Source organism: Bufo gargarizans, chromosome 4 (assembly GCF_014858855.1).
Source record: "Bufo gargarizans isolate SCDJY-AF-19 chromosome 4, ASM1485885v1, whole genome shotgun sequence".
In the NCBI taxonomy this organism is placed as follows: domain Eukaryota; kingdom Metazoa; phylum Chordata; class Amphibia; order Anura; family Bufonidae; genus Bufo; species Bufo gargarizans.
The window spans coordinates 161,110,611-161,134,747 of NC_058083.1; the positions used below are offsets into that span (position 1 = coordinate 161,110,611).

The following is a 24,137-nucleotide window of genomic DNA, read 5'->3' on the forward strand; positions in this document are numbered from 1 at the left end:
ATCCGTGAGGCCTTACACTAAAACGTTATCTTACACTGCTGCTGTCCTCAACTAGTGTATGTAATCCGTGAGGCCTCACACTACACTGTTATTTTACAATGCTGCTGTCCTCCACTAGTGTATGTAATCCGTGAGGCCTCACACTACACTGTTATCTTACAATGCTGCTGTCCTCCACTAGTGTATGTAATCCGTGAGGCCTTACACTAAAACTTTATCTTACAATGCTGCTGTCCTCCACTATTGTTTGTAATCCGTGAGGCCTTACACTAAAACGTTATCTTACACTGCTGCTGTCCTCCACTAGTGTATGTAATCCGTGAGGCCTTACACTAAAACGTTATCTTACACTGCTGCTGTCCTCAACTAGTGTATGTAATCCGTGAGGCCTCACACTACACTGTTATTTTACAATGCTGCTGTCCTCCACTACTGTATGTAATCCGTGAGGCCTCACACTACACTGTTATCTTACAATGCTGCTGTCCTCCACTAGTGTATGTAATCCGTGAGGCCTTACACTAAAACTTTATCTTACAATGCTGCTGTCCTCCACTATTGTTTGTAATCCGTGAGGCCTTACACTAAAACGTTATCTTACAATGCTGCTGTCCTCCACTAGTGTATGTAATCCGTGAGGCCTTACACTAAAACGTTATCTTACACTGCTGCTGTCCTCAACTAGTGTATGTAATCCATGAGGCCTCACACTACACCGTTATCTTACAATGCTGCTGTCCTCCACTAGTGTATGTAATCCGTGAGGCCTCACACTACACTGTTATTTTACAATGCTGCTGTCCTCCACTAGTGTATGTAATCCGTGAGGCCTTACACTAAAACTTTATCTTACACTGCTGCTGTCCTCCACTAGTGTATGTAATCCGTGAGGCTTTACACTAAAACGTTATCTTACAATGCTGCTGTCCTCCACTAGTGTATGTAATCCGTGAGGCCTTACACTAAAATGTTATCTTACACTGCTGCTGTTCTCAACTAGTGTATTTACCTGTGTGGGCCTTACACGACACCGTTATCTTACATTTTGTTTTTTTGGATTAAATTTATGTAATTTGTATTGCTTTAAGTATACCTAATAAAATTGATTAGCTGCAATGTCCTGATTAAGTTATGTGTAGGCATTATACTGCACTGTTAATATATATATGACATTACACTTTCTGACTGGACTCTGAATAATTCACAAACTGGACTAAATCTTGCTTAATTCAAAGTTATATAGTACATACTTTAACAAAAGAACAGAAACTTTGAATTTGGAATCAAAAAAATATTTTAATCAGACTATGCTCTATCTGATTTTTTTTTTTTTGTTTTAGTTAGAAATATATATATATATAAAACAAAATAACAATCCCCTCCCCGCCCCAACATATAAAATGAATAAAACAATGAAGCTAACGGTGCTTCTTTAATTGTTCCAATTGGTCCAGGAGCTCGCGCTGATCCCGCTGGTTCTGCCTCTCCAGGAGCCGGTGCCTCTTCTCCAATTCTTGCATTTGGAGGCGGAAAGCCTCGCTTTTTCTTTTTTGGTCTTTTATGACCCCTTTTATTTTTTTTATTAGATTATTTATCCCTATGGTGAAAGATAAAAATAGAGATAATCAGTCACAGTTGTAGGCATTGATGGAATTCAGTTTTGTAGTATTGTTAGTGTTAATAGTTAACTGTTTAAATGTATGAAATATGATTTATTCCAAAAGATTATATATATATTTTTTTATTAGGTTATACTTTTATTCGGTTAAATTAGTGATTACGGTTAGTGTGAACAGTGTATTTGTATATATTATATCAATTATTTTTGTAGTATGGCTAGTATTTCCTTTTTTGTTAATTGTAAATATTTTAAGTATACTTTATGTTAAAAAATTAAATAATTTATATTAATTTATTTTGTTTATTAGCGTTTAAATGATTACTAGGGTTAGTGTTAATATAGTCTAGGTATGTAAGATAACATTTAGTTATATGGTATGGCTAGTGTTTCCATTTTAACTTGTGAATAGATTTTTATATAGTGTTCAATAGAATTATATATTTTTAAGATTTTTGAGACTAGATTAGTGTTAAAATAATTTTATTTAGGATTATTGTGTACGTATGTTAACATTTAGTTTTGTAATATGGCTAGCGTTTCCAGTATTACTTGTAAATAGTTGATAAAACAATAGTTTAAAAATTTATATATTTCATGAATTGTTTAGAGTTTAGTAGAGTTTACCATATAATTTTTCAGTTTACTGTTAAGTTGTTGTTTGTATATATGTTGCTATTACATTAATATTATTGACTGTTTAGTGTGTGTACCTGGACTCTGGCTACACTTTAATTCCATTTTGTGTGTCCTGACCGCCATCAAGGCTTTTTTTTATTTGTTTAAATGTGTACTGTAATATGTATTGGTTTTCTGTTCCTTTTTCCCTACCCTGTTTTCCTTTGCCATTCATTACCCAGCAGGGTGTTGGGTCAGGGACACAGGGAGACCAGTTAAAACTAGCCGCTCTGTCCCTTATCATTCACCCATCATTCCTTGCTCAAACCCCACCCTTTCTTTTTACTTTGAAAATTCTAACCAAGATTACAAAACTACCTTTGATAGTATAATTAAGTAGAATTAGGTTTGTTAGTTATTTTTATAAAGATTTTTGTAGATATTTACCCTCCTGCTGTGGGGTGGTCACAAGCTCCTCCTCCTCCTCTGCCTGTGCGGCCACCTCTTGCTCCTCGGTCACCTCGGCCGGAGGTATTGCGGCAGCCGTCGGTGAGGTGTGGGGTTGAGAGGGACCGCCTTCCTCCTCCACATGTTCGGCGACATCTGGCGGAGCAGTGTCGCTCGTCTCCATCGCGGTGGGGGGGCTTGCCTCCTCTTCATCCTCCTCAGAGACCTCCACCACGTGGATATCCCGGTGCGCAGGTGTTGAGCGCACTGTTGGAACAGGCTGGCCTGTAATTACACATTGTTAATGATTTAGACAGGAAAATCAACGAATATAACTAAACAATTTAACCATTAATCTGTATCTTATGCGGTTGATATTTTTATTTTTTTTATTAAAGTCCTTTAATATTAAGTCAAATGTTGATGATTGGAGAGACATCTATGTCTCTTGGGTTAGCCATGTTAACCTTGTTAAAATTATCAGCCTCCCTGGAGTTATGTATTTTTTGACAGGGAATCCCTATGTCGATACCCAGAAGCTTTTTTATTGCAATTAACAGGGAAATTATCTCCTTGGTATGGAAAGGGGGATAGAAAGGTCTATCTTATGACATATTAACAACTACAAGGACAAAATTCAGGGGCGGACTTGGTCTTCACCAATATTTAGAACTTTGACAAGAGACAATTAATGGTGGAAACCTGATCAATAAGCATAATAATCAGAGACCATACAATAACATAATTTTATGTGAAATTAGTTACGTTTACTCAAAAAAAAACAGTACACAAGGAAATATATATATATATTTTTTTTAAATAATGCCTTGTGTACATAGTTTATTATTAGGGTAGTAGAACGTCTTTTAGCTAGTTTTATAGTAAGGGTAGAGTTTCCAGTATTACTTGTAAATAGTTTCAAAAAATAATACTTAAAATACATTCTATATTTCATCTATAGCTTAGCGTATGGTATAGTTTAATTTATAATTTTTCAGTTTAATGTGAAGTTGTTCTTTGTATATATGTTGCTATTACTTTAATGTTATTTCCTATGTTGATACCAAGATTTTTATTTTTTTGGCAATTAAACAGGAATTTCTCTCCTTGGTATGGAAAGGGGGACCACAATAATGCCTTTTGTACATCGCTTATAATTAATTTTAGTGTGAATAACGTCTTTGTATATATGATAGCTGTATTTTGGATTAAACGTAACTTTATGTGATAATAAGACAAGGGTATGAATAATTCTAGACATCACTGTACATTACATTATTTCTCATCCACATTGTGTAATGTTACAGTAAGCATCTTACCGGGGCAGACTCTTTCAGATATTTCTCTGACGAATTCTGGGTCTCGCCTTTTTAGGTCCGACCACCTCTTTACTATTGCACTTTCAGAGTGCTCGCGGGCGAATTTTTCTCTCAGCATTTGTTGTATGCTGCGAACTATTTCTTTTTTTGAGGCATGCCGCCGGGTACGGTCATACCCCTTCTTTACCATTGTCTGCAAGATAAAAGATACAAGCATATAATATACACTCACCTAAAGAATTGTTAGGAACACCTGTTCTATTTCTCATTAATGCAATTATCTAGTCACCAATCACATGGCAGTTGCTTCAATGCATGTAGGGTTTGTGGTCCTGGTCAAGACAATCTCCTGAACTCCAAATTGAATGTCAGAATGGGAAAGAAAGGTGATTTAAGCAATTTTGAGTGTGGCATGGTTGTTGGTGCCAGACGGGCCGGTCTGAGTATTTCACAATCTGCTCAGTTACTGGGATTTTCACGCACAACCATTTCTAGGGTTTACAAAGAATGGTGTGAAAAGGGAAAAACATCCAGTATGCGGCAGTCCTGTGGGCGAAAATGCCTTTTTTTAATGCTAGAGGTCAGAGGAGAATGGGCCGACTGATTCAAGCTGATAGAAGAGCAATGTTGTCTGAAATAACCACTCGTTACAACCGAGGTATGCAGCAAAGCATTTGTGAAGCCACAACACGCACAACCTTGAGGTGGATGGGCTACAACAGCAGAAGACCCCACCGGGTACCACTCATCACCACTACTAATAGGAAAAAGAGGCTACAATTTGCATGAGGTCACCGATACTGGACTGTTGAAGACTAGAAAAAATGTTGCCTGATCTGATGATTAGGAGACATTAAAATGGTAGAGTCCGAATTTGGTGTAAACAGAATGAGAACATGTATGCATCATGCCTTGTTACCACTGTGCAGGCTGGTGCTGGTGGTGTAATGGTGTGGGGGAGGTTTTCTGGGCACACTTTAGGCCCCTTAGTGCCAATTGGGCATCGTTTAAATGCCACGGGCTACCTGATCATTGTTTATGACCATGTCCATCCCTTCATGACCACCATGTACCCATCCTCTGATGGCTACTTCCAGCAGGATAATGCACCATGTCACAAATCTCGAATCATTTAAAATTGGTTTCTTGAACATGACAATGAGTTCACTGTACTAAAATGGTCCCCAAAGTCACCAGATCTCAACCCAATAGAGTATCTTTGGGATGTGGTGGAACGGGAGCTTCATGCCCAGTATTGGTGCGTTATATAGTGCCTAGAATATTGTACCCGTCTATTAAGTGATGGTACTTTATGGGGTGTACAGCTGGTTCGCCTCCCCGTGGTGCACCCTGGGTAATGCTAAATGAACCAGCAAATACTGGCGATCTGCCGAAAAAGATTTTGACAGACAGACAATATAAACTCGGATCTATAGATTACCCGTGTTTGCGGTTAACCGCCTCCCGACCGGCGGATGCATAATCGCGTCCTGCCGGCGGGAGGTTTTTTTCCTCCTGGAAGCGCCGGCGCGTCCTCTCGCTAGAGGCGAGAAGACGCGCCGGGCCGCCTGCGCGGTGCGCAGCTGTAATCGCCGCAGGAGAAATTAATCTGCAGCCTGCTAGCAATGATCGGTCGCTGGCAGGCTGCAGATTGTTAAAAAAAACGCATATCAGACGCTGTTCTGTGAACAGCGTCTGATATGGCTCCTACACCCTCCTCTGGTGGTCCCTTTTGCTTGGGACCACCAGAGGAAAATGAAAGTATGTGCAGCAATCACCACACAAGAGCCCCCCCCACCCCCCCACCCCCTCTGTCACTGATTAACCCCTGATCACCCATGTCACCCCCCTGATCACCCCGTCACCCCCCCTTGTCACTGATCACCCCCCTTTAGGCTCACTCAGACGAACGTATGTGTTTTGCGGATCTGCGGATCCGCAAAACACGGACACCGGCAATGTGTTTTCCGCATTTTGCGGATCCGCACATTGCCAGAACTATATAGAAAATGCCTTTTCTTGTCCGCAATTGCGGACAAGTATAGGACATGTTCTACATTTTTGCGGATACGGAAATGCGGATCCGCAATTCCGGATCTGAGCAGGACAAAGCCTGTCCCCATGGAATTGAATGTATCCACCATTCCGTTCCGCAAAATTTTGCGGAACATAATTGCGGACGTGTGAATGAGGCCTAAGGGTCCCTTAGCGATCGCAGTTTTACAGCTTTCCCCTCTTTTTTTTTTTTTTTTTTGCACATTTTTTAGAGATTTTTTCATCCACATTGATCACCACCAAATGAAAGCTGTATTAGTGAGAAGAAAAGGGGGTAAAATACATTTGGGTGGTAATTTGTATGACGGAGCAATAAACGGTGAAAGTAGTGTAGTGCGGAATTCTAAAAAGTGGTCTGGTCATAAAGGGGGATTAAGCTAGGGGGGGCTGAAGTGGTTAAGTGGTATATAGTGTTTCGAACTATATGTGTGGTGTTTATTGTGTGGATGGATGTACAGTATGCATGTAATTAATTACTTGTCAGCTTTATATACATAAAATCCAAGCCACAAAAAAAAAAAATCACCACAAAAATCAAGACAAAAAAAAAATAAAAAATTAGTCATGCGATGCGAATCATTTAACATACGCGCTTAGAAAAGGTTTTAATATGCATTCACATTAAGAACAAGACTAAAAGTTGATACTTACAGTTATAAGCAGTTTTTCTTCTCGATCGCTAAATGTGCGGCCCACCATCTTCTTACTGTCTGCAACTCTGCCAGCCAACTGCGCGTCGCGACGCATACAATGACGTCATGTCGGCCGGCGCGTCATTCAAATTAATATTGATCGCGATGCGCATGCGCAATATTAGCGATTATTTAATACATGGTAAATAAAGATTGAAAAGCAGATAACATGTAAGTAGATACTAGATGGTATATTTTATTACACTAGGTAAATATGATGTAATCGATTTTGTACGAATACTGCCTTTGCCTGCCAGTAACAATGATCTTGCGCAATATGCAATGGCGATTAAATGATGACGAATACGAATATTCGAATTTGCGAATATATCGCGAATATTTTACGAAATATTCGCGAAATATCGCGAATTCGAATATGGGCATATTCGATCATCACTATTTGTTACGTGATTTGGTTATTTTGCCGCATGCACGCGTTGGCACCCTTTATTTTTAATGTGATATCTTTAGAGACGGATTGTGTATTACACCACTCACTGCCTTAGGTTTGGATCATGTGATGAGGACCGTTTTACAGGTGTGTTTAATTCTCAGCAATGTCTTCAGCTATATAAGGTGCAACCATTCCACTGCCCCTCATTTCCCCTGACGAAGCCAGTCAGCAAAAAGCGTTGGGCAAATACTAGGATGGGCTTTTGGCTGGAAGATTATTTCTATGAACTTTAGAACCTCTTGATACTTTTGCTCTCCTTGGTACTTGTGATATACAGTATGGCACTATATGCACTTTAACTGTTTGGAAACCCCTATTGGCACTGGCCTTCAGGGAGACTTTAGCTGGACATTCTTTTACTATTGCTATGATGTCTTTGCTGTATACATCTCTATCAAATTATGTTCATAGATTCTTTGCTCCTTTCATAATTGATAGCCTCTTCCGATGATCCCCTTTTGTACATGTCTTTTATTCCACTGAATCATGCAGACTCCATTGTATGTCTTTTATTAATTGCATTAATTGTAAGCATTCAAGAGATCCTACCCAAATGAGGAAGACATCATCAATGCAACGCCCCCATCTCAAAACATGGGAGAAATGGTGGGAAACATAGATGATGTCCTCCTCCAGATGTCTCATATACATATTAGCATATGCCAGGGCCACATTAGACCCCATGGCCACACCCTTCTGCTGAATATAGAAATTATTTTGGAATAAAAAATAATTGCATTGTAGCACAAGGCTTGTGACGTCAAAGGAAGCCAAAATGACATTAGTCTGATCGGACAAGTCTACATTCGGTAGTTTCAGTAAAAAGTCAGAAGTATCACGGATGTAGGACAGTGCATCAGTGGCAAAGAAACTTAATATTTTGTCTAAAAAGATGGCTATGTGTGAGAAAATAGAACTCGTACCTGTCACGAGGGTGTCAAGAACCACGCCTGACTCCGTTATACCCGGGGTCAGGAAGTCGCAGCGGTTGGCTGCGCGCTCTATGTAGTAAGATAGGGCTGTTTCCTTATGGTAGCTTTCTGGGTTTGCTTTGCAAGTCTTTTTGGCTCACTCAGGGATCCGCAGCTCCTTCTCCTCAGCTGTTCCTTGTCCAGCACTCCCAACCTCCTTATATTCCCCTCTCACACTTCTCTGGTTGCCAGATATAGAGCTTCCTGCCTGGACTTCTATACTGACCCACTGGAGCTGTGTTGCTGCTTTCTCTGGTTGTTGGTCCAGAACGTTTCCCTCCGGATCCCTGTTGGACCTTTGTGGTCTGCTGTGGTCGCCCACCTGGGTTTATGTGTTTGTCTGTATTGTCTGTCCTCTCCCTGGTGTTTTCCTCTTAGTGTCAGTGGTGCGGACTAGCGATCCCACCGGCCCGTTCACTATCTAGGGCTCATTTTAGGGAAAGCCAGGGTTTAGGCACGTGATCGCCGCACGGGTGAGGAACCCGTCTAGTGACGTCAGGGCAGTCAGGTGCCAGCCGCAAGGTGAGTCAGGGGTCACCACCTTTCCCTCTCCCTTGGGCAGGGCTTTCCCTTTTCCCTCCCTGTGCGTGACGCCGGTCATTACATTATATCTGGCCGTTATTTTGTGTTGGTAAAAATTTTTTTTTTTTATCTACTTAGAATCCAGTATGGATCCAATTGCTGCTCTGTCCAAGCAATTTCATGGCCTGTCTTTGGAGGTGGCAGGATTGAAGGCGTCGGTCCTCCAGCAACAGCAGCAATTACAACTGACCGCAAGCCTAGCGGTTGCTACTGGTAACCAGGTTGTTGCGGAACTCAAGGTTCCTCTCCCTGACAGATTTTGCAAGTTTTTGACATTCCGTGAGGCCTGTAAATTATATTTTAAACTGCGCCCTTACTCCTCTGGTAATGAAGAACAGCGGGTGGGGGTTGTTATTTCCCTGCTGCAGGGGGACCCGCAGTCCTGGGCGTTCTCTTTACCCACTGATTCCCAGGCTCTTCGGTCAGTGGATGAGTTTTTCGGGGCCTTGGGTCTCATATATGACGACCCTGACCGAGTCGCACTGGCTGAATCAAGATTACGGAGACTCCTACAAGAAGAGCGGCCGGTAGAGGAGTATTGCTCTGACTTCCGTAGGCAGGCTACGGATACCCAATGGAATGACCCGTCTCTCAGGAGTCCGTTCTGCTCTGGGTTATCCGAAAGGGTTAAGGATGCGCTTGCATTATATGAGACCCCCTTTTCCCTTGATGCGGTTATGTCCCTTTCTATCCGAATAGATGGACGCCTTAGGGACAGGTTGAAAAAACTGGAGCAATTGGTAACCCCTCCCAAGCAGCAGTTAGTCTGTATGGACTTAGACGAGCCTATGCAGCTAGGAGGAACCACTCGTCAGGTCCGTCCTCCTGAGGTTTGCCGTAGGCGTGGGGTTTGTTTTTTTTGTGGGGAGAGGGGTCATTTCATTAATGTCTGTCCTTCTTTCCTCAGAAACAAAAGACCGTCGGAAAACTACTAACCCCAGGCTGTGTGGAGGATGTCAGCCGGGGGGTATATGTTTCCTCCATACGTACATCGCAATTTGTGTTGCCAGCGGTTATTGTTTCTTGGTGTTAAGACGGAGACTATTTCTTTTTTTTCTAGACAGTTGAGCAGGGGTAAATTTGATAGATGCCCATTTTGCCTGCACTATGGGTTTGTCTCTCTGTACGCTACAGAGACCTATTCCAATATTCGCTATTGATTCTGCTCCTCTGTCTCAGAGAAACCTCACCCACATTGTTCATAATTTACACCTTCGGGTAGGGGACCACCATAACGAGATGCTTTCATGTTATGTTCTGGAGGGGCTTCCCACTCCGGTAGTGCTGGGCCTTCCCTGGTTGGTAGCGCACAATCCAGTGGTGGATTGGCAGGCCAGAGAGATATCGGAGTGGAGTGAGCATTGCAGAGAAAATTGCTTAAATAGCAATTGCTTGGTCGCCTCCATAACTACCCTACCTACATTTATTTTGGATTTTGAGGACGTTTTTTTCTGAAAAGGGTTATCAGAAGTTACCACCTCACCGTCCTTATGATTGCCCGGTTAACCTTATTCCCGGCGCAAAATTACCCAAGACCAGGTTTTATAATCTTTCGGGTCCAGAGAGACAAGCCATGAAAGTTTATATCTCCGAGAGCTTGGCTAAGGGACACATCAGACCCTCTTCTTCACCCGTGGCTGCAGGGTTTTTCTTCATTAAAAAGAAAGATGGGGGTCTGCGTCCTTGCCTAGATTTTCGCAAATTAAATCGGATAACCATCCGAGACACATACCCTCTTCCTCTCATTCCTGACCTGTTTAACCAGATTGCGGGTGCTAGGTGGTTCTCCAAACTTGATCTTAGGGGGGCCTACAATCTGATTCGTATCAAGGAGGGGGATGAGTGGAAGACAGCTTTTAACACCTCTGAGGGGCATTATGAAAATCTTGTTATGCCTTTCGGTCTGACCAATGCTCCTGCCGTCTTTCAACATTTCGTTAACGACATTTTTAGTCATCTAATCGGCAGGTTTGTGGTAATATACCTAGATGATATTTTAATTTATTCGTCTGATCTGAGAACACATGAGGTGCATGTCAGACAAGTACTGCAGGTCCTATGGACGAATAAATTATATGCTAAAATTGAAAAATGTGTCTTCGCCGTTCAGGAGATACAATTCCTAGGTTATTTTTTATCTGCTTCAGGTTTCCGTATGGATCCTAGGAAGGTCCAGGCAATTTTAGATTGGGATCTTCCTGAGAACCTCAAAGCACTGCAACGGTTCTTGGGCTTCGCGAATTTCTATAGGAAATTCATTAAAAATTATTCCGTTATTGTAAAACCCCTTACTGACATGACTAGGAAGGGGACTGATTTTTCTAAATAGTCTGACGCCGCTAAAGTTGCTTTTTCCTCTCTAAAAGAGAGGTTTACCTCGGCACCTGTACTAGTCCAACCTGTTGTCTCTCAGCCTTTTATTGTTGAAGTCGATGCGTCAGAGGTGGGAGTGGGGGCGGTGCTGTCTCAGGGTCCGTCTTCTGGCAAATGGCGTCCTTGTGCTTTCTTTTCTAAAAAACTATCTGCAGCAGAAAATAACTACAATATTGGCAATAGGGAACTATTAGCTATTAAACTAGCGTTTGAAGAATGGCGTCACTTTTTAGAGGGGGCAGTCCACCCTGTCACTGTGATTACGGACCACAAAAATCTTCTGTACCTCGAATCAGCTAAGCGTCTCACTCCTAGACAAGCTAGGTGGTCGCTATTTTTTACCAGGTTTAACTTTGTTATTACCTATCGTCCTGGGGCAAAAAATACCAAGGCTGATGCACTATCTCGTTGTTTCCCTGGAGGGGTAATGTGAGTGATCCGGTACCAATTCTTCAAAGAGGAGTGGTTGTTTCTGCGGTACACTCTGCTCTGGAGGGGAAGGTGTTAGAGGCCCAGGGGGACGCCCCGTTCTCTTGCCCCTCAGAGAAATTGTTTGTACCGTTGAACCTGCGTTTCGAATTTTTAAAGAAACATCATAATTCGGCACTTGCTGGGCACCCGGGTAGTAAATCAACCTTGGAGCTATTGTCTCGTCGTTTTTGGTGGCCAAGGTTGCGTCAGGATGTATTGGATTTTGTGTCTTCTTGTTCTACCTGTGCGTGCGCAAAAGTTTTGCATACACGTCCTGCAGGGTCTCTATTACCACTCGTCATTCCCAATAGACCATGGACACATCTGTCAATGGATTTTATCATTGACTTACCTTTGTCTGCAGGTAAATCAGTTATTTTGGTAGTAGTGGACAGGTTTAGCAAAATTGTACACTTCATTGCGTTACCCGCACTACCTAATGCTAAGACTTTTGCTCAGGTATTCATCAGTGAAATCGTGAAGCTTCACGGGGTCCCTTCCGATGTTGTTTCGGATCGGGGTACCCAGTTTATTTCTAAATGTTGGAAAGCTTTTTGTTCCCGTTTGGGGGTACACTTTCCTCAGCTTTCCATCCTCAGTCGAATGGACAGACTGAGCGTACCAACCAAAACCTTGAGACATATCTAAGATGTTTTGTGTCTGAAAACCAAGAGTTGTGGTCATCATATTTACCGTTAGCTGAGTTTGCCATAAATAATTGTCGTCAGGAATCCACTGGCAAGTCACCATTTCTTGGTGCATATGGTTTTCATCCCCAATTCTGTACTTTCAAAGAGGGGGGGTCTTCTGGGGTTCCCGAAGAGGAACGGTTTTCGTCATCTCTTTCATCGGTATGGCAGAAGGTGCAAGCTAACTTGAAAAATATGGGAGGTAAATATAAATGCATGGCTGATAAGAGACGGTCGCCAGGTCCGGACCTAGGAGTGAATGACTATGTGTGGTTGTCTACTAGGAATATTAAATTAAAGGTTCCCTCTTGGAAACTGGGTCCTAGGTTCATTGGCTCTTATAAAATTGTAGCATCATCAACCCCGTGGCTTTTCGCCTGGAGCTACCTCAGACTTTTAAAATATATGCCACCTCTAGAACCGTCACCGCTGCCACCCCCTCCTGTTGTTGTGGATGGCAATCTAGAGTTTCAGATATCCAAAATTGTTAATTCTCGTCGGGTCTGCCGCTCTCTTCAATATCTGGTGCATTGGAGAGGTTACTGTCCCGAGGAAAGAATGTGGGTTCCTGCGTCTGAGGTAAACGCTGACAGGCTAGTTTGGGCTTTTCATGCCTCTCATCCTGAGAGACCAGGTCCTGAGTGTCCGGAGGCCCCTCGTAGAGAGGGGGGTACTGTCACGAGGGTGTCAAGAACCACGCCTGACTCCGTTATACCCGGGGTCAGGAAGTTGCAGCGGTTGGCTGCACGCTCTATGTAGTAAGATAGGGCTGTTTCCTTATGGTAGCTTTCTGGGTTTGCTTTGCAACCCTTTTTGGCTCACTCAGGGATCCGTAGCTCCTTCTCCTGCGCTGTTCCTTGTCCAGCACTCCCAACCTCCTTATATTCCCCTCTCACACTTCTCTGGTTGCCAGATATAGAGCTTCCTGCCTGGACTTCTATACTGACCCACTGGAGCTGTGTTGCTGCGTTCTCTGGTTGTTGGTCCAGAACGTTTCCCTCCGGATCCCTGTTGGACCTTTGTGGTCTGCTGTGGTCGCCCACCTGGGTTTATGTGTTTGTCTGTATTGTCTGTCCTCTCCCTGGTGTTTTCCTCTTAGTGTCAGTGGTGCGGACTAGCGATCCCACCGGCCCGTTCACTATCTAGGGCTCATTTTAGGGAAAGCCAGGGTTTAGACACGTGATCGCCGCACGGGTGAGGAACCCGTCTAGGGACGTCAGGGCAGTCAGGTGCCAGCTGCAAGGTGAGTGAGAGGTCACCACCTTTTCCTCTCCCTTGGGCAGGGCTTTCCCTTTTCCCTTCCTGTGCGTGACGCCGGTCATTACAGTACCAGAGACAATCGGTGTCAGAAACCACCCTGATATAGTTTACTTTGCCCTCAAGTTTGCCCTCAGTCAAAATGGTGGATTATGTGTTTCCTGGTTGCCATCTCAATTCCTGTTCCTGTTCCTGTCAGAAACCACCCTGATATACTTTACTTTGCCCTCAAGTTTGCCCTCAGTCAAGATGGTGGATTATATGTTTCCTGGTTGCCATCTCACTTTCTGTTCCTTTTCAAACTGGCCAGACCTTCCTGTCTTTGCTGGAGTATTGTGTTTGGCTTTTAGTCCGCAATCCCCTTGCTGGAACTCACTCCTCTGTGTGTTCTGTGCCCTAGCGGTTCTCTCTGCTACCTCCTGTTGCTGACCCGGACTGTTCTTGGACCTTCGTACCTGCTTGCAGCCTGCCCTGACCTTCTGCTCGTCTACCTTCCTGCCAGCTTGCCGCCTGCCCTGACTTCTGCTATCCTTACCTCGGTTCTCGTCTACAGACTCTGCCTCATCTGTGCGGAGCACAACAACGTGGGTTCTGCCACATCCGTATTATATATACTCTGCTCCCAAGTCCTGGCCATCGGATTCCAGTTCTGTTGCACCAGTATCGTGACAATCGGTCACTCAGGAGGGTCTATCAGAGTTTTATGTATCTTTGATAATATATTAATTACTGGAGTAATAGGATGTTCAAGAAAAATGTTTTAAGATCTGAATCTATAATACCAGCCACTGATGCATCTGTAATCACAGTCCTGATTTTTCTAGCAATATCAAACTTGGGGTCACCTAAGATCCGTCTGTATACAGTAGAACCATCAAGTTGTCTTTGTATTTCCGAAATGTATTTAACAGTGTCCATAACGGTAGCTCTGCCCTTATCATTAAGGTATGGTCAGCCTTAAGTACATTAATGGCATCAATTTCCTCATGAGTCAAATTATGATATTTAAAGGCCCTGTCATGAAATGTTGATAACCATTACTTCTTCTTGGTCGGTTCTGCTTTGTATGTGAGATGTGTCTTGTTGTGTAGTTTTCCACCTTCTATGGTGCTTGCGTCCACTCCATCTGGTGTGCTTCCGTTTGTCAACTGGAAAGGAACATTGTCTCCTAAAAAAGAATCTTGTGAAGTAATTAAGTGTTCTTGCATGGCAAGACCACTTACTGTTTTTTCACATATATATTCTTATTATTATAGCCAAATTTACCTCCCTAGCTCCACCCACAGTTTTTACACTACATAGACAGTAATATACCAAAACATGTGGATTGTTCCCGAATGGTGTGCTATTACTTTGTGGAACGTTTTGATATTGCTAGAAAACTCAGGACTGTGGTTACAGATGCATCAGTGGCTGGTATTATAGATTCAGATCTTGAAAAATGTTTCTTGAACATCCTATTACTCCAGTAATTTATATACAGTATTACAAAAGATACATAAAATAGAGTTGAGCGGACACCTGGATGTTCGGGTTCGATGGGTTCTGCCAAACTTCGGAAAAGAGTTCGAGTTCAGGACCCGAACTTGACCCGAACCTGAACCCTATTGAAGTCAATGGGGACCTGAACTTTGGAGTACTAAAATGGCTCTAAAAAAGTCATGGAAAGGGCTAGAAGGCTGTAAAGGGCAGCAAAATGTGGTTGAGAGCATGGCAAGTGCTCTGCAAACAAATGTGGACAGGGAAATGACTTAAAAAAACCTAAAATATGTAAAAATTAAAAATAATAATCTTGATCTAGGAGGATTAGTTCCATATGGAGTAGGAGGTTGAGAAGGCGGTGGATGTGGAGGAGGTAGCCAACACTGGTTTTTGGTTTTGTTTTTTAACTTTATTTTTTGTTTAAATTTGGGTAGACCACAAAACATTGGGAAATATAAAAAATAAAACAAAGACAAAGTGTGCTGTAGTACAACAATGGCTGGGTGAGGCCGGTATACTTGTCTATTCTGCAAGGTACAGACAAGTCCTGTGGGATCCCTGCCTATTACATTTTAATGAACGTGAGCTTGTCCACATTGGCTGCGGACAGGCGGCTGCGCTTGTCTGTGATAACCCCCTTCTGCCATGCTAAACAAAGACAATACACTGGCTGCAGGGCAGGCCAGCACCTCCAAGGCGTAAAGTGCAAGCTCAGGCCATGTGCCCAATTTGGACACCCAGAAGTTGATGGGGGCAGACCCATCAGTCAGTACATATAGGCAGTACACATACTGCTCCACCATGTTTCTGAAATGCTGCCTCCTGCTAAGACATTCCATATCAGCTTGTGGTGCTGGTTGTTGTGGCGTGCTGACAAAGCTTTTCCACATTTCGACCATACTAACCCTGCCTTCTGAGGTGCTGGCGGTGCCCCAGCTGCATTGGCGACCCCTTCCTCCTCCTCTGGCTTCGCCTTGTCCCTTCCACTGTGCCCCCTCTGTCAGGTGGGAATGCCATCAGCAGCGCGTCTACCAGAGTTCCCTTGTACTCACACATCTTTCGATCACATTCCAGTGACGGAAGTAAGGATGGTACTTTGTCCTTATAATGGGGATCCAGCAGCATGGCCATCCAATAATCAGCACAAGTTAGAACTTGGCCAACTCGTCGTTGCGGAGACACTGCAGCATTTAATCGCTCATGTGTGCCAGGCTGCCCAGAGGCAACAAAAAGCTGTCCTCTGTGGGAGGTGAATCATCTGTGACCTCTGTATCCCCCCAGCCACGCACCAGTGATGGCGATGAGCTGGTTTGGGTGCCACCCTGCTGTGAACACAGTTCCTCCTCCTCCATCTCCTCATCCTCCACCTTGTCATCCTCCTGAAGTGTGCCCTGGGTCGACAATTGTGTACCTGGCGTATATCGGTGTAGGAACCCACCCTCGGAGCCACTTGTGAATGACTGGCCTGAAACCCTTGTAAATGATCCCTCTTCCTCCTCCTCCTGTGCCACATCCTCTTCCATCATCGCCCAAAGCGTTTTTTCAAGGAGGCAAAAAAGTGGGATAGTAATGCTGAGAACGGCATCATCGACACTGGCCATGTTGGTGGAGTACTCGAAACAGCACAACAAGGCACACAGGTCTCGCATGGAGGCCCACTCATTGGTGGTGAAGTGGTGCTGTTCCGCAGAGCAACTCAACTGTGCGTGCTGCAGTTGAAACTCCACTATCGCCTGCTGCTGCTCGCACAGTCTGGAAAGCATGTTCCACCTTGTGGGCATGATTCATATGAGGCCGCATTTCTGCAGCAGCTCTGACATATTGGGGTAATTTTTCAGGAATTTCTGCACCACCAAATTCAGCACATGCGCCAGGCAAGGGATGTGCATCAAACCGGCTAGGCCCAGAGCTGCTTCGAGATTTTGCCCATTATCGCACACCATCAGGCGGGCTTGAGGCTCACTGACACCAACCACTTAACGGTCTGTTGTTCCATGCCCGTCCACAGCTCCTGCACGGTGTGGGGATTGCCCCCCAAAACTACCTGCTGTTGTTTACCCCTGGCTGTGCTGAAGTTGATGGTGAAGGTGTTATGCTGACGGGATGATGAGGCGGTAGAGAAGGAGAAAGCGGAGTAGGAAGTGGAAGCAACAGGAGGCAAAGAGAAACACCCTGCAATACTCGTTGGTGGAAGGAGATGAGCCAAACTGCTATACGCCTCAGGCCCAGCCGCCACTGCCTTTACCCAGTGTGCTGTTAGGGAGGTATAACGTCACTGACCCTGCTTACTGGTCCACGTATCCGTAGTTAGGTGGACCTTGCAACAATGGCGTTGCACAGTGCACACCAGATTTTGTCACCCACTTGTTTGTGCAGGGAAGGGATTGCTTGCTGGAAAAGTAGTGGTGGCTTAGCACAAGGTACTGTGGGACAGCCACCACCATCAAATTCTTAAAACTGTCCGTATCCACCAGACGGAATGACAGCTTTTCCACGGCCAGGAATTTTGAAATGCTGGCATTCAGGGCAAGGGATCGCGGGTGTGTAGGTGGGTACTTCCTCTTTCGCTACAGTGTTTGGGAGATAGACAGCTGAAAGCTTCCATGGGACATAGTGGAGATGCTTTGTGACCGAGGTGGCAGGTGCCACTGTCACTCCAGAGGTCGACGAAGTGGCCGAGACTGCAGCAGAAGAGAAAGCAGGAGGATCCAGAGACCTTTCTTGGTTTTTGAGGTGTCTACTCCACTGCAGCTCGTGCTTTGCACTTAGATGCCTGGTTATGCAAGTTGTGCTCAGGTTTAGAACATTTATACCGTGCTTCAGGCTCTGATTGCACAGCGTGCAAACCACTTGTGTCTTGTCGTCAGCACATTGTCTGAAGGACTGCCACGCCAGGGAACTCCTTGGAGCTGGCTTTGGTGTGCTCAGTCCGTTGGTGGGCAGTAGCAGGCATACTGTCTAGGGGACGTCTGCTCCTCTTTTGCACCCTGCTCCCTCTTTTGCTGTGCCGGTGGCTCTGTGTGACCACCGCCTGTTCCTCTGAACTACACAGGTCACTTGCATGACCTTGATTCCATGTGGGGTCGAGGACCTCATAGTCCTCCACATCATCTTCCATCCAGTCTTCACCCCTGCCCTCCTTGTTGGTCTGCACACTGCAGAAGACCACAGCAGTTGGCACCTGTGTTTCATCATCCGAGACGTGCTGCGGTGGTCCTCCCATGTACTCATCCTGAAACATAAGTGGTTGGGCATTGGTGCACTCAATCTCTTCCAGTTCTGGAGCAGAGCTATGTGGATGGCACAGGGAAACCCTGCTAGCAGAGTCATCAAAAATCAGAGAGACTGCTGCATGACTTGGGGCTCAGACTGCTTGAATGATTTGCAAGGGGGTGAGGTGAAAGACTGATGGCCATGGGCTGCAGGTGCCAACTCTGATCTTTCAGCAAGGGCCTGGGTGGGAGACAATGTAAAGGAACTGGAGGCACTGTGAGCCACCCAATCTATTATTGCCTGTACTTGTTCTGGCTTCACCATCCGTAGATCGGCATTCGGCCTACCAAATAACGCTGAAGGTTTTGTCGCCTACTCGGACCTGAGGAAGGTGTTTCACTTCTGTGTGTAGCTGGCACAGATCGACCACGTCCTCTTTCTGCAACAGGAGCTCCACCAACCCGAGCAGCACCATGACCAGGGCCACGTCCCTTATTTGTTGCTCTCCTCATTCTTTGTATTCACCAACCAAACTAACAGATGTTTTATGTCAGGCGACAATGTAACCGTCAACAATTAGGTTCACTGACAGTAAGACTGTGCCGGTGTCATAAAGAGAAAACATTTCTTAAGGTCACACAACAGTGTGACAGGTGAATTTATTACAATTACTTCACGTTCAAAAAAAATTTGAATTTGTCAACCAATAATGTAACAGCAGTATTGACTGGTTTTATTTTACTGTCAGAAATACAACACAGGCCGCAAATGTAGAATCTAGCACAAAAAGGGTGCTTTTATTCTAAGAAAATATAAGAGCAGTATTTAACGGTTGTATTGGACTGTCAGAAATTCAGCACAGGCAGCAAATGTACGATGTAGCACAAAAAGGGTGTTTTTTTTCAAACCACAATATAACTGCAGAATTTAACGGTTCTATTGGACTGTCCGAAATGCAGCATAGGCCGCAAATGTACGATGTAGCGCAAAAAGGGTGTTTTTTTCAAACAAAAATATAACATCAGCATTTAACGGTTGTATTGGACTGTCAAAAATGCAGTGCAGGCCGCAAAGGTACTTTCTGGCAAAAAAAAAATATGATTTTTTTTACCCACAGTGAAACAGATGGATTTACTGATTATATTTCACTATCAGATTTGCAGTGCAGGTCGCAAAGATACTTTATGGAAAAAAAATATATTTTTTTTTTCACCCACAAATGAAAGAGATGGATTTAACAGGTTTTCTTTCACGATCACAAATGCAGTGCAGGGCGCAAATGTACTTTTTATCAAAAAAATTATAATTTGTCCCCCCAGAATCTAACAGATGGATTTACTAAATTGATTACACTCAGATATGCAGCACAGGGGTACTTAACAGAAAAAAAATGTGAATAAGTCACCCCCTGGGTCCCTGAACTCACAGACGGATTACCTATATTATTTTTTCTTCCCCTGGCACATATGCAGTGCAGGTGCACTTAAAAAATGGGTATATGTTGCCCACTTAACTAAAAGAACAGGATTAAATTATTGTCCCTGGCACATATGCCGTGCTGGTTCCCTGAACTTGCACAAAATGACCTCCGACACACACCTATAACGAACAGACGGATAAAACATATTTTTCGGTGTTACTGGGCTCAGGGTAGGGTACAAAAATGCACCCACAAAAAAAAGTAACAGCAAGTTCTGATATTAGATAGATTCTTTCCTATTCTCTCCCTCACAGCAACAGCATTTATATGTAGCATACTATTACTACACTAGTAAGAGCTGAATGACGTGCAGCGCTACGTAACTCCAGCTTATATAGAGGCTGAGTCACATGCTGCACTGGCCAATCACAGCCATGCCATTAGTAGGCATGGCTGTGATGGCTTCTAAGGGCACACTAGTTAAATGCTTGTTGATTGGCTACCCTGCAACCTTTCAAAAAGCACCATTAAATCGCCGAACACCAAACTTTTACTGAAATGTTCAGGTTTGGGTCCGGGGTCACAAAATCCTAACATTAGGCATTCACCGGACAGAAAACATCAAATGATTATGTGGCTGGAGGTATATTAGATGGTCATTGGATATCAATGTTACTGTAGGCCAGTGAAGTACAGGCCCCAAACATTAGGCATTCACCGGACACAAAAGGTCAAGTGATTATGTGGCTGGAGGTATATTAGACGGTCATTGGATATCTTTTTATTGCTGCAGGCCAGTACAAATACATGTCAAATACATATGTTTAAAAGAACTAAAAATATAAAATTGGATTAAAACATGGCTAACGAAATCCCTCCTTTTGAATAAACCCGAAATGATAATAGGTGAAATTTGAAAACACGTGGTCATCATAGGTGATGAATTCCTCAGAGGCCCCAAACATTAGGCATTCACCGTACAAAAAAGTTCAAGTGATTAAGTGACTGGAGGTATATTAGACAATCATTGGATATCAATTTTACTGCAGGCCAGTGGAGAACAGGCCCCAAACATTAGGCATTCACCGGACAGAAAACATTAAGTGATTTTGTGGCTGGAGGTACAGATGTACCATGGTTAGCACTCCCGTTGTTAACTAAATTTCTTAACTAATTTCATTATCTTGAGACAAAATCCATTGAAAAGCAATTGAAGGTGTTTGCTTAGATTATATAACCAAACTCAGAAAACTTCAGAAAAAAGAAGTGCTAACCATGTTACATTGGTATATTAGATGGTCATTGGATATCAATGTTACTGTAGGACAGTAAAGTACAGGCCCCAAACATTAGGCATTCACAGGACAGAAAAGATCAAGTGATTATGTGGCTGGAGGTACATTAGGCAGTCACCGTACAACAATTTTACTGTTGGCCAGTTTGATTACAAGAACCATAAATTATGCATTCATCGTACAGAAAAGATTAAGCGATTATGTGGCTGGAGGTATATTAGACGGTCAATGGATATCAATTTTACTGCAGGCCAGTGGAGTATAGGCCCCAAACTTTGGGTATTCACTGGACAGAAAACATCAAGTGATTATGTGGCTGGAGGTTGTGAGACAGTGACAGAGCTCACACAGGTTAGAGACAAGGAAGGGGTGGATAGGGCGGTCGACCACAGGGGAGACCAGCTGAAAGTACTAAGGCTGGCATAAAGCACCTCCCAGGGTGTCAGTCAGGGGGGAGTGTGTTACCGTGGACAGAGGCCTGGAGACTCTGTGACTGTGGTCTCAGCTGGGCAAGGCTGAGGGACCACGAGACTGTGAGATAGTCTGGAGTTGGGGGACAAAGAGACGCCTGGGAGGGTCGCAGGGCCATAGTCAGGTGGACTACTGAGCAATCCCCCACAAGAGACACTGTACTAGAGACAATGGGTGTACTGTGCGCTATACAGCCAGGAGGCTGTGGCACATTGGCTGGGAAAGCCGCATGGGTTCACATGTGGGTGAACAGTGACTAGGTGAGTCAGGAATACTGTGTTTAGTTAGAGCCTGGACGGGCAAGTGTTTATTGTTTTGCTTTTGCATTTGTGCCACAATAAATGCATTGTTTGCACCTTAAACGTGGTGTCCTGAAGCCGTAGCTGTAAGGATGATCACCTGAAAGAAAGCTTCCCCTCACAAGGTCTATTAGACAGTCACTGGATAACAATTTTACTGCTGGCCAGTGGAGTATAGGCCCCAAACATTGGGCATTTACTGTAAAGAAATGAACAAGTGATTATGTAGCTGTAGGAACATTATAACAATTTTTTTTTTTATATTGACAATTTTTATTGTTTTTCTTGTTGCATATATATTTATATATCAGTGGCCAGATAAATTGCACAAATAATCAAAAGCAATCAATAATACTGGGCCAGAGATCCAGACATTTCAATCTTCATAATAATAAAACAACAAAATACAGGAAATAAAATAAAATTAACAATGAAAGGACCGATGAGGTCCGAAAAAGATAGGTAGAGCAACACTCAAGATACGTCTACATAAATGCATTTCGATTTTGACAAGAATATATATATATACTAAAGGATACATATGTGTTAAAGAGTACTGATATGCAGTCAACCATGAATTAGATTTCTATAAGTGTGCAAATGAACTAGTACTTGGTTAGAGATTATAAATTAAGGGTTAACTCGAACCTTCTAAGAAAATTTTCTATATTCCCTCCAAGGGCTCCAAATCTGGAGGAAGATATGTCTGGAATGTTGTTTCCAATGGGAGATTTCTTCCAGTCTATATATTTGGTCAAGCCTGTTAATCTATTGTTCGAGACTAGGGATATCGGGTGACAGTCAGAGTTTAGGAATTAGTAATCTGGCTGCTGCTATCATAAAAGAGATGATTTGTGAGAATTAATTGTTCCAATACCCAGGCTGAGTAATGAAATCTCAGGAGTGCAAGGGAAGGAGGTCTGGCAAATATGATTGCTGAGTTGGACAATGTTAGACCACCAAGGCTTAATCAAATGACAAGACCACCATATATGGAAAAAAGAGCCCTTTTCTTTACCACATCTCCAGCAAATATTGGTGGAGTTGGGGTTATAAAGGCAGGTCTTGTAGCTGTTCTCTTGGATTAGAATACATCTAGAAATCTTGTGTGGGGTGATCAGTATGCTCGATATTTCAGAGGGCGTCAATTTACGCTGTAAATCATTCTCTCAGAGCCCAATAGCAGCAGGTTTAACTGAAGAGGGAGGAGATTTAAGCTGTTTGTATATAGTTGATATGGATTTAGAAGGGTATAATGAAGCTCCAATCATCTTGTCAAACCAAAGAAGATCTTGGGCAGGAGAGGTTTTTTGGGCAATAAGGAGCGATTCCTTTCTAATAAAGCTTAAGAGAAATAGTAACATTAAAAAGATCACATATATCTTGATCAGAAAGGATACCTCCATCTTGATTGAACAGTTTTGAAACCTCAAGTTCCAGTTTCTCAAGCAGGGGGGGGGGGGGGCAGCTATCTCTCAGCTCCTTGGGGGCTAAAGCGATCACATCTTTAATAGAGGTGAGAGGAGAGGGGAGAGTCAAGGCCCTCATTCTGGCTGAGAACCACCCCCAGACCTTTAAGGTATTCCGGATCAAGGGGTTCGGTATAGAGCTGTGAACTGGGGGGGATTTATCAGCCAGAATCAGGGCCTGAATAGGGGAAGGTAAGAAAGCATTTTCTAAAATTAGCCACGATTTATGAGGGGGGTTTCTAATCCAATCCACTACTCTTGAGAGCTGAATAGCCTTCATGTACATCTCCGGGTCAGGAAGTCCAATACCTCCTTCGGACCTTGGTTTGTTTAGAGTCTCAAAAGAGATACAGGATTTTTTCCCCTGCCATATATATTTACGGATACTCTTGTTAAGAGAAGAAAAGTATGATTTGGGGATTTCAATGGGAAGTAATTGCATCAGATACGTGAGTCTAGGTATTACCAAGGACATAAAAATATTTTTTCTCCCAAACCAGGACAAATAGGGGAAATTTAGAGAATCTAATTGGGTAATCAAAGATGTTAAAAGGGGTTTATAATTGAGTCTAAATAAGTCTCCAAGATGTGGGGATAATTTGACCCCTAGATACGTCAGCTGTTGGGTTTGCCAATTAAAGGGGGATTTACTTTGGAGGGATGAGAGAGTATGTGGGGAAAGGCCCATGTGGATTATCTGGGATTTAGAGGCGTTAACTTTAAAATTTGATAAGGAGCCAAAGTGATTGAGATTAGACAAAATTACAGGTATAGCTACAAGCGGGTTGGTTGTAATTATTAATAGGTCGTCCACGAATGCGGCTAATTTAAAAACATAGCCACTAACCTGCAGGCCTTTAATGTATGAGTCTTGTCTAAGGGACTGTAATAGGGTTTCCATCACCAGGACGAATAGAAGGGGGGAGAGTGGGCAGCCCTGTT

The 24,137-nt window shown here is 43.5% G+C and overlaps 1 protein-coding gene across 1 annotated transcript; it reads right to left on the reverse strand.

Annotated features, from left to right (window-relative positions):
* Positions 1 to 1,418: 1,418 nt before the first annotated feature.
* On the reverse strand, positions 1,419 to 4,218 carry LOC122935289. Its single transcript, XM_044291054.1, has 3 exons — positions 4,003 to 4,218; positions 2,684 to 2,968; positions 1,419 to 1,597 (listed from the first exon to the last, which is right to left on the reverse strand). The coding sequence occupies exons 1-3, from the start codon at positions 4,190 to 4,192 to the stop codon at positions 1,419 to 1,421; spliced, it is 654 nt and encodes a 217-aa protein (XP_044146989.1). The 5' UTR covers positions 4,193 to 4,218.
* Positions 4,219 to 24,137: the final 19,919 nt, after the last annotated feature.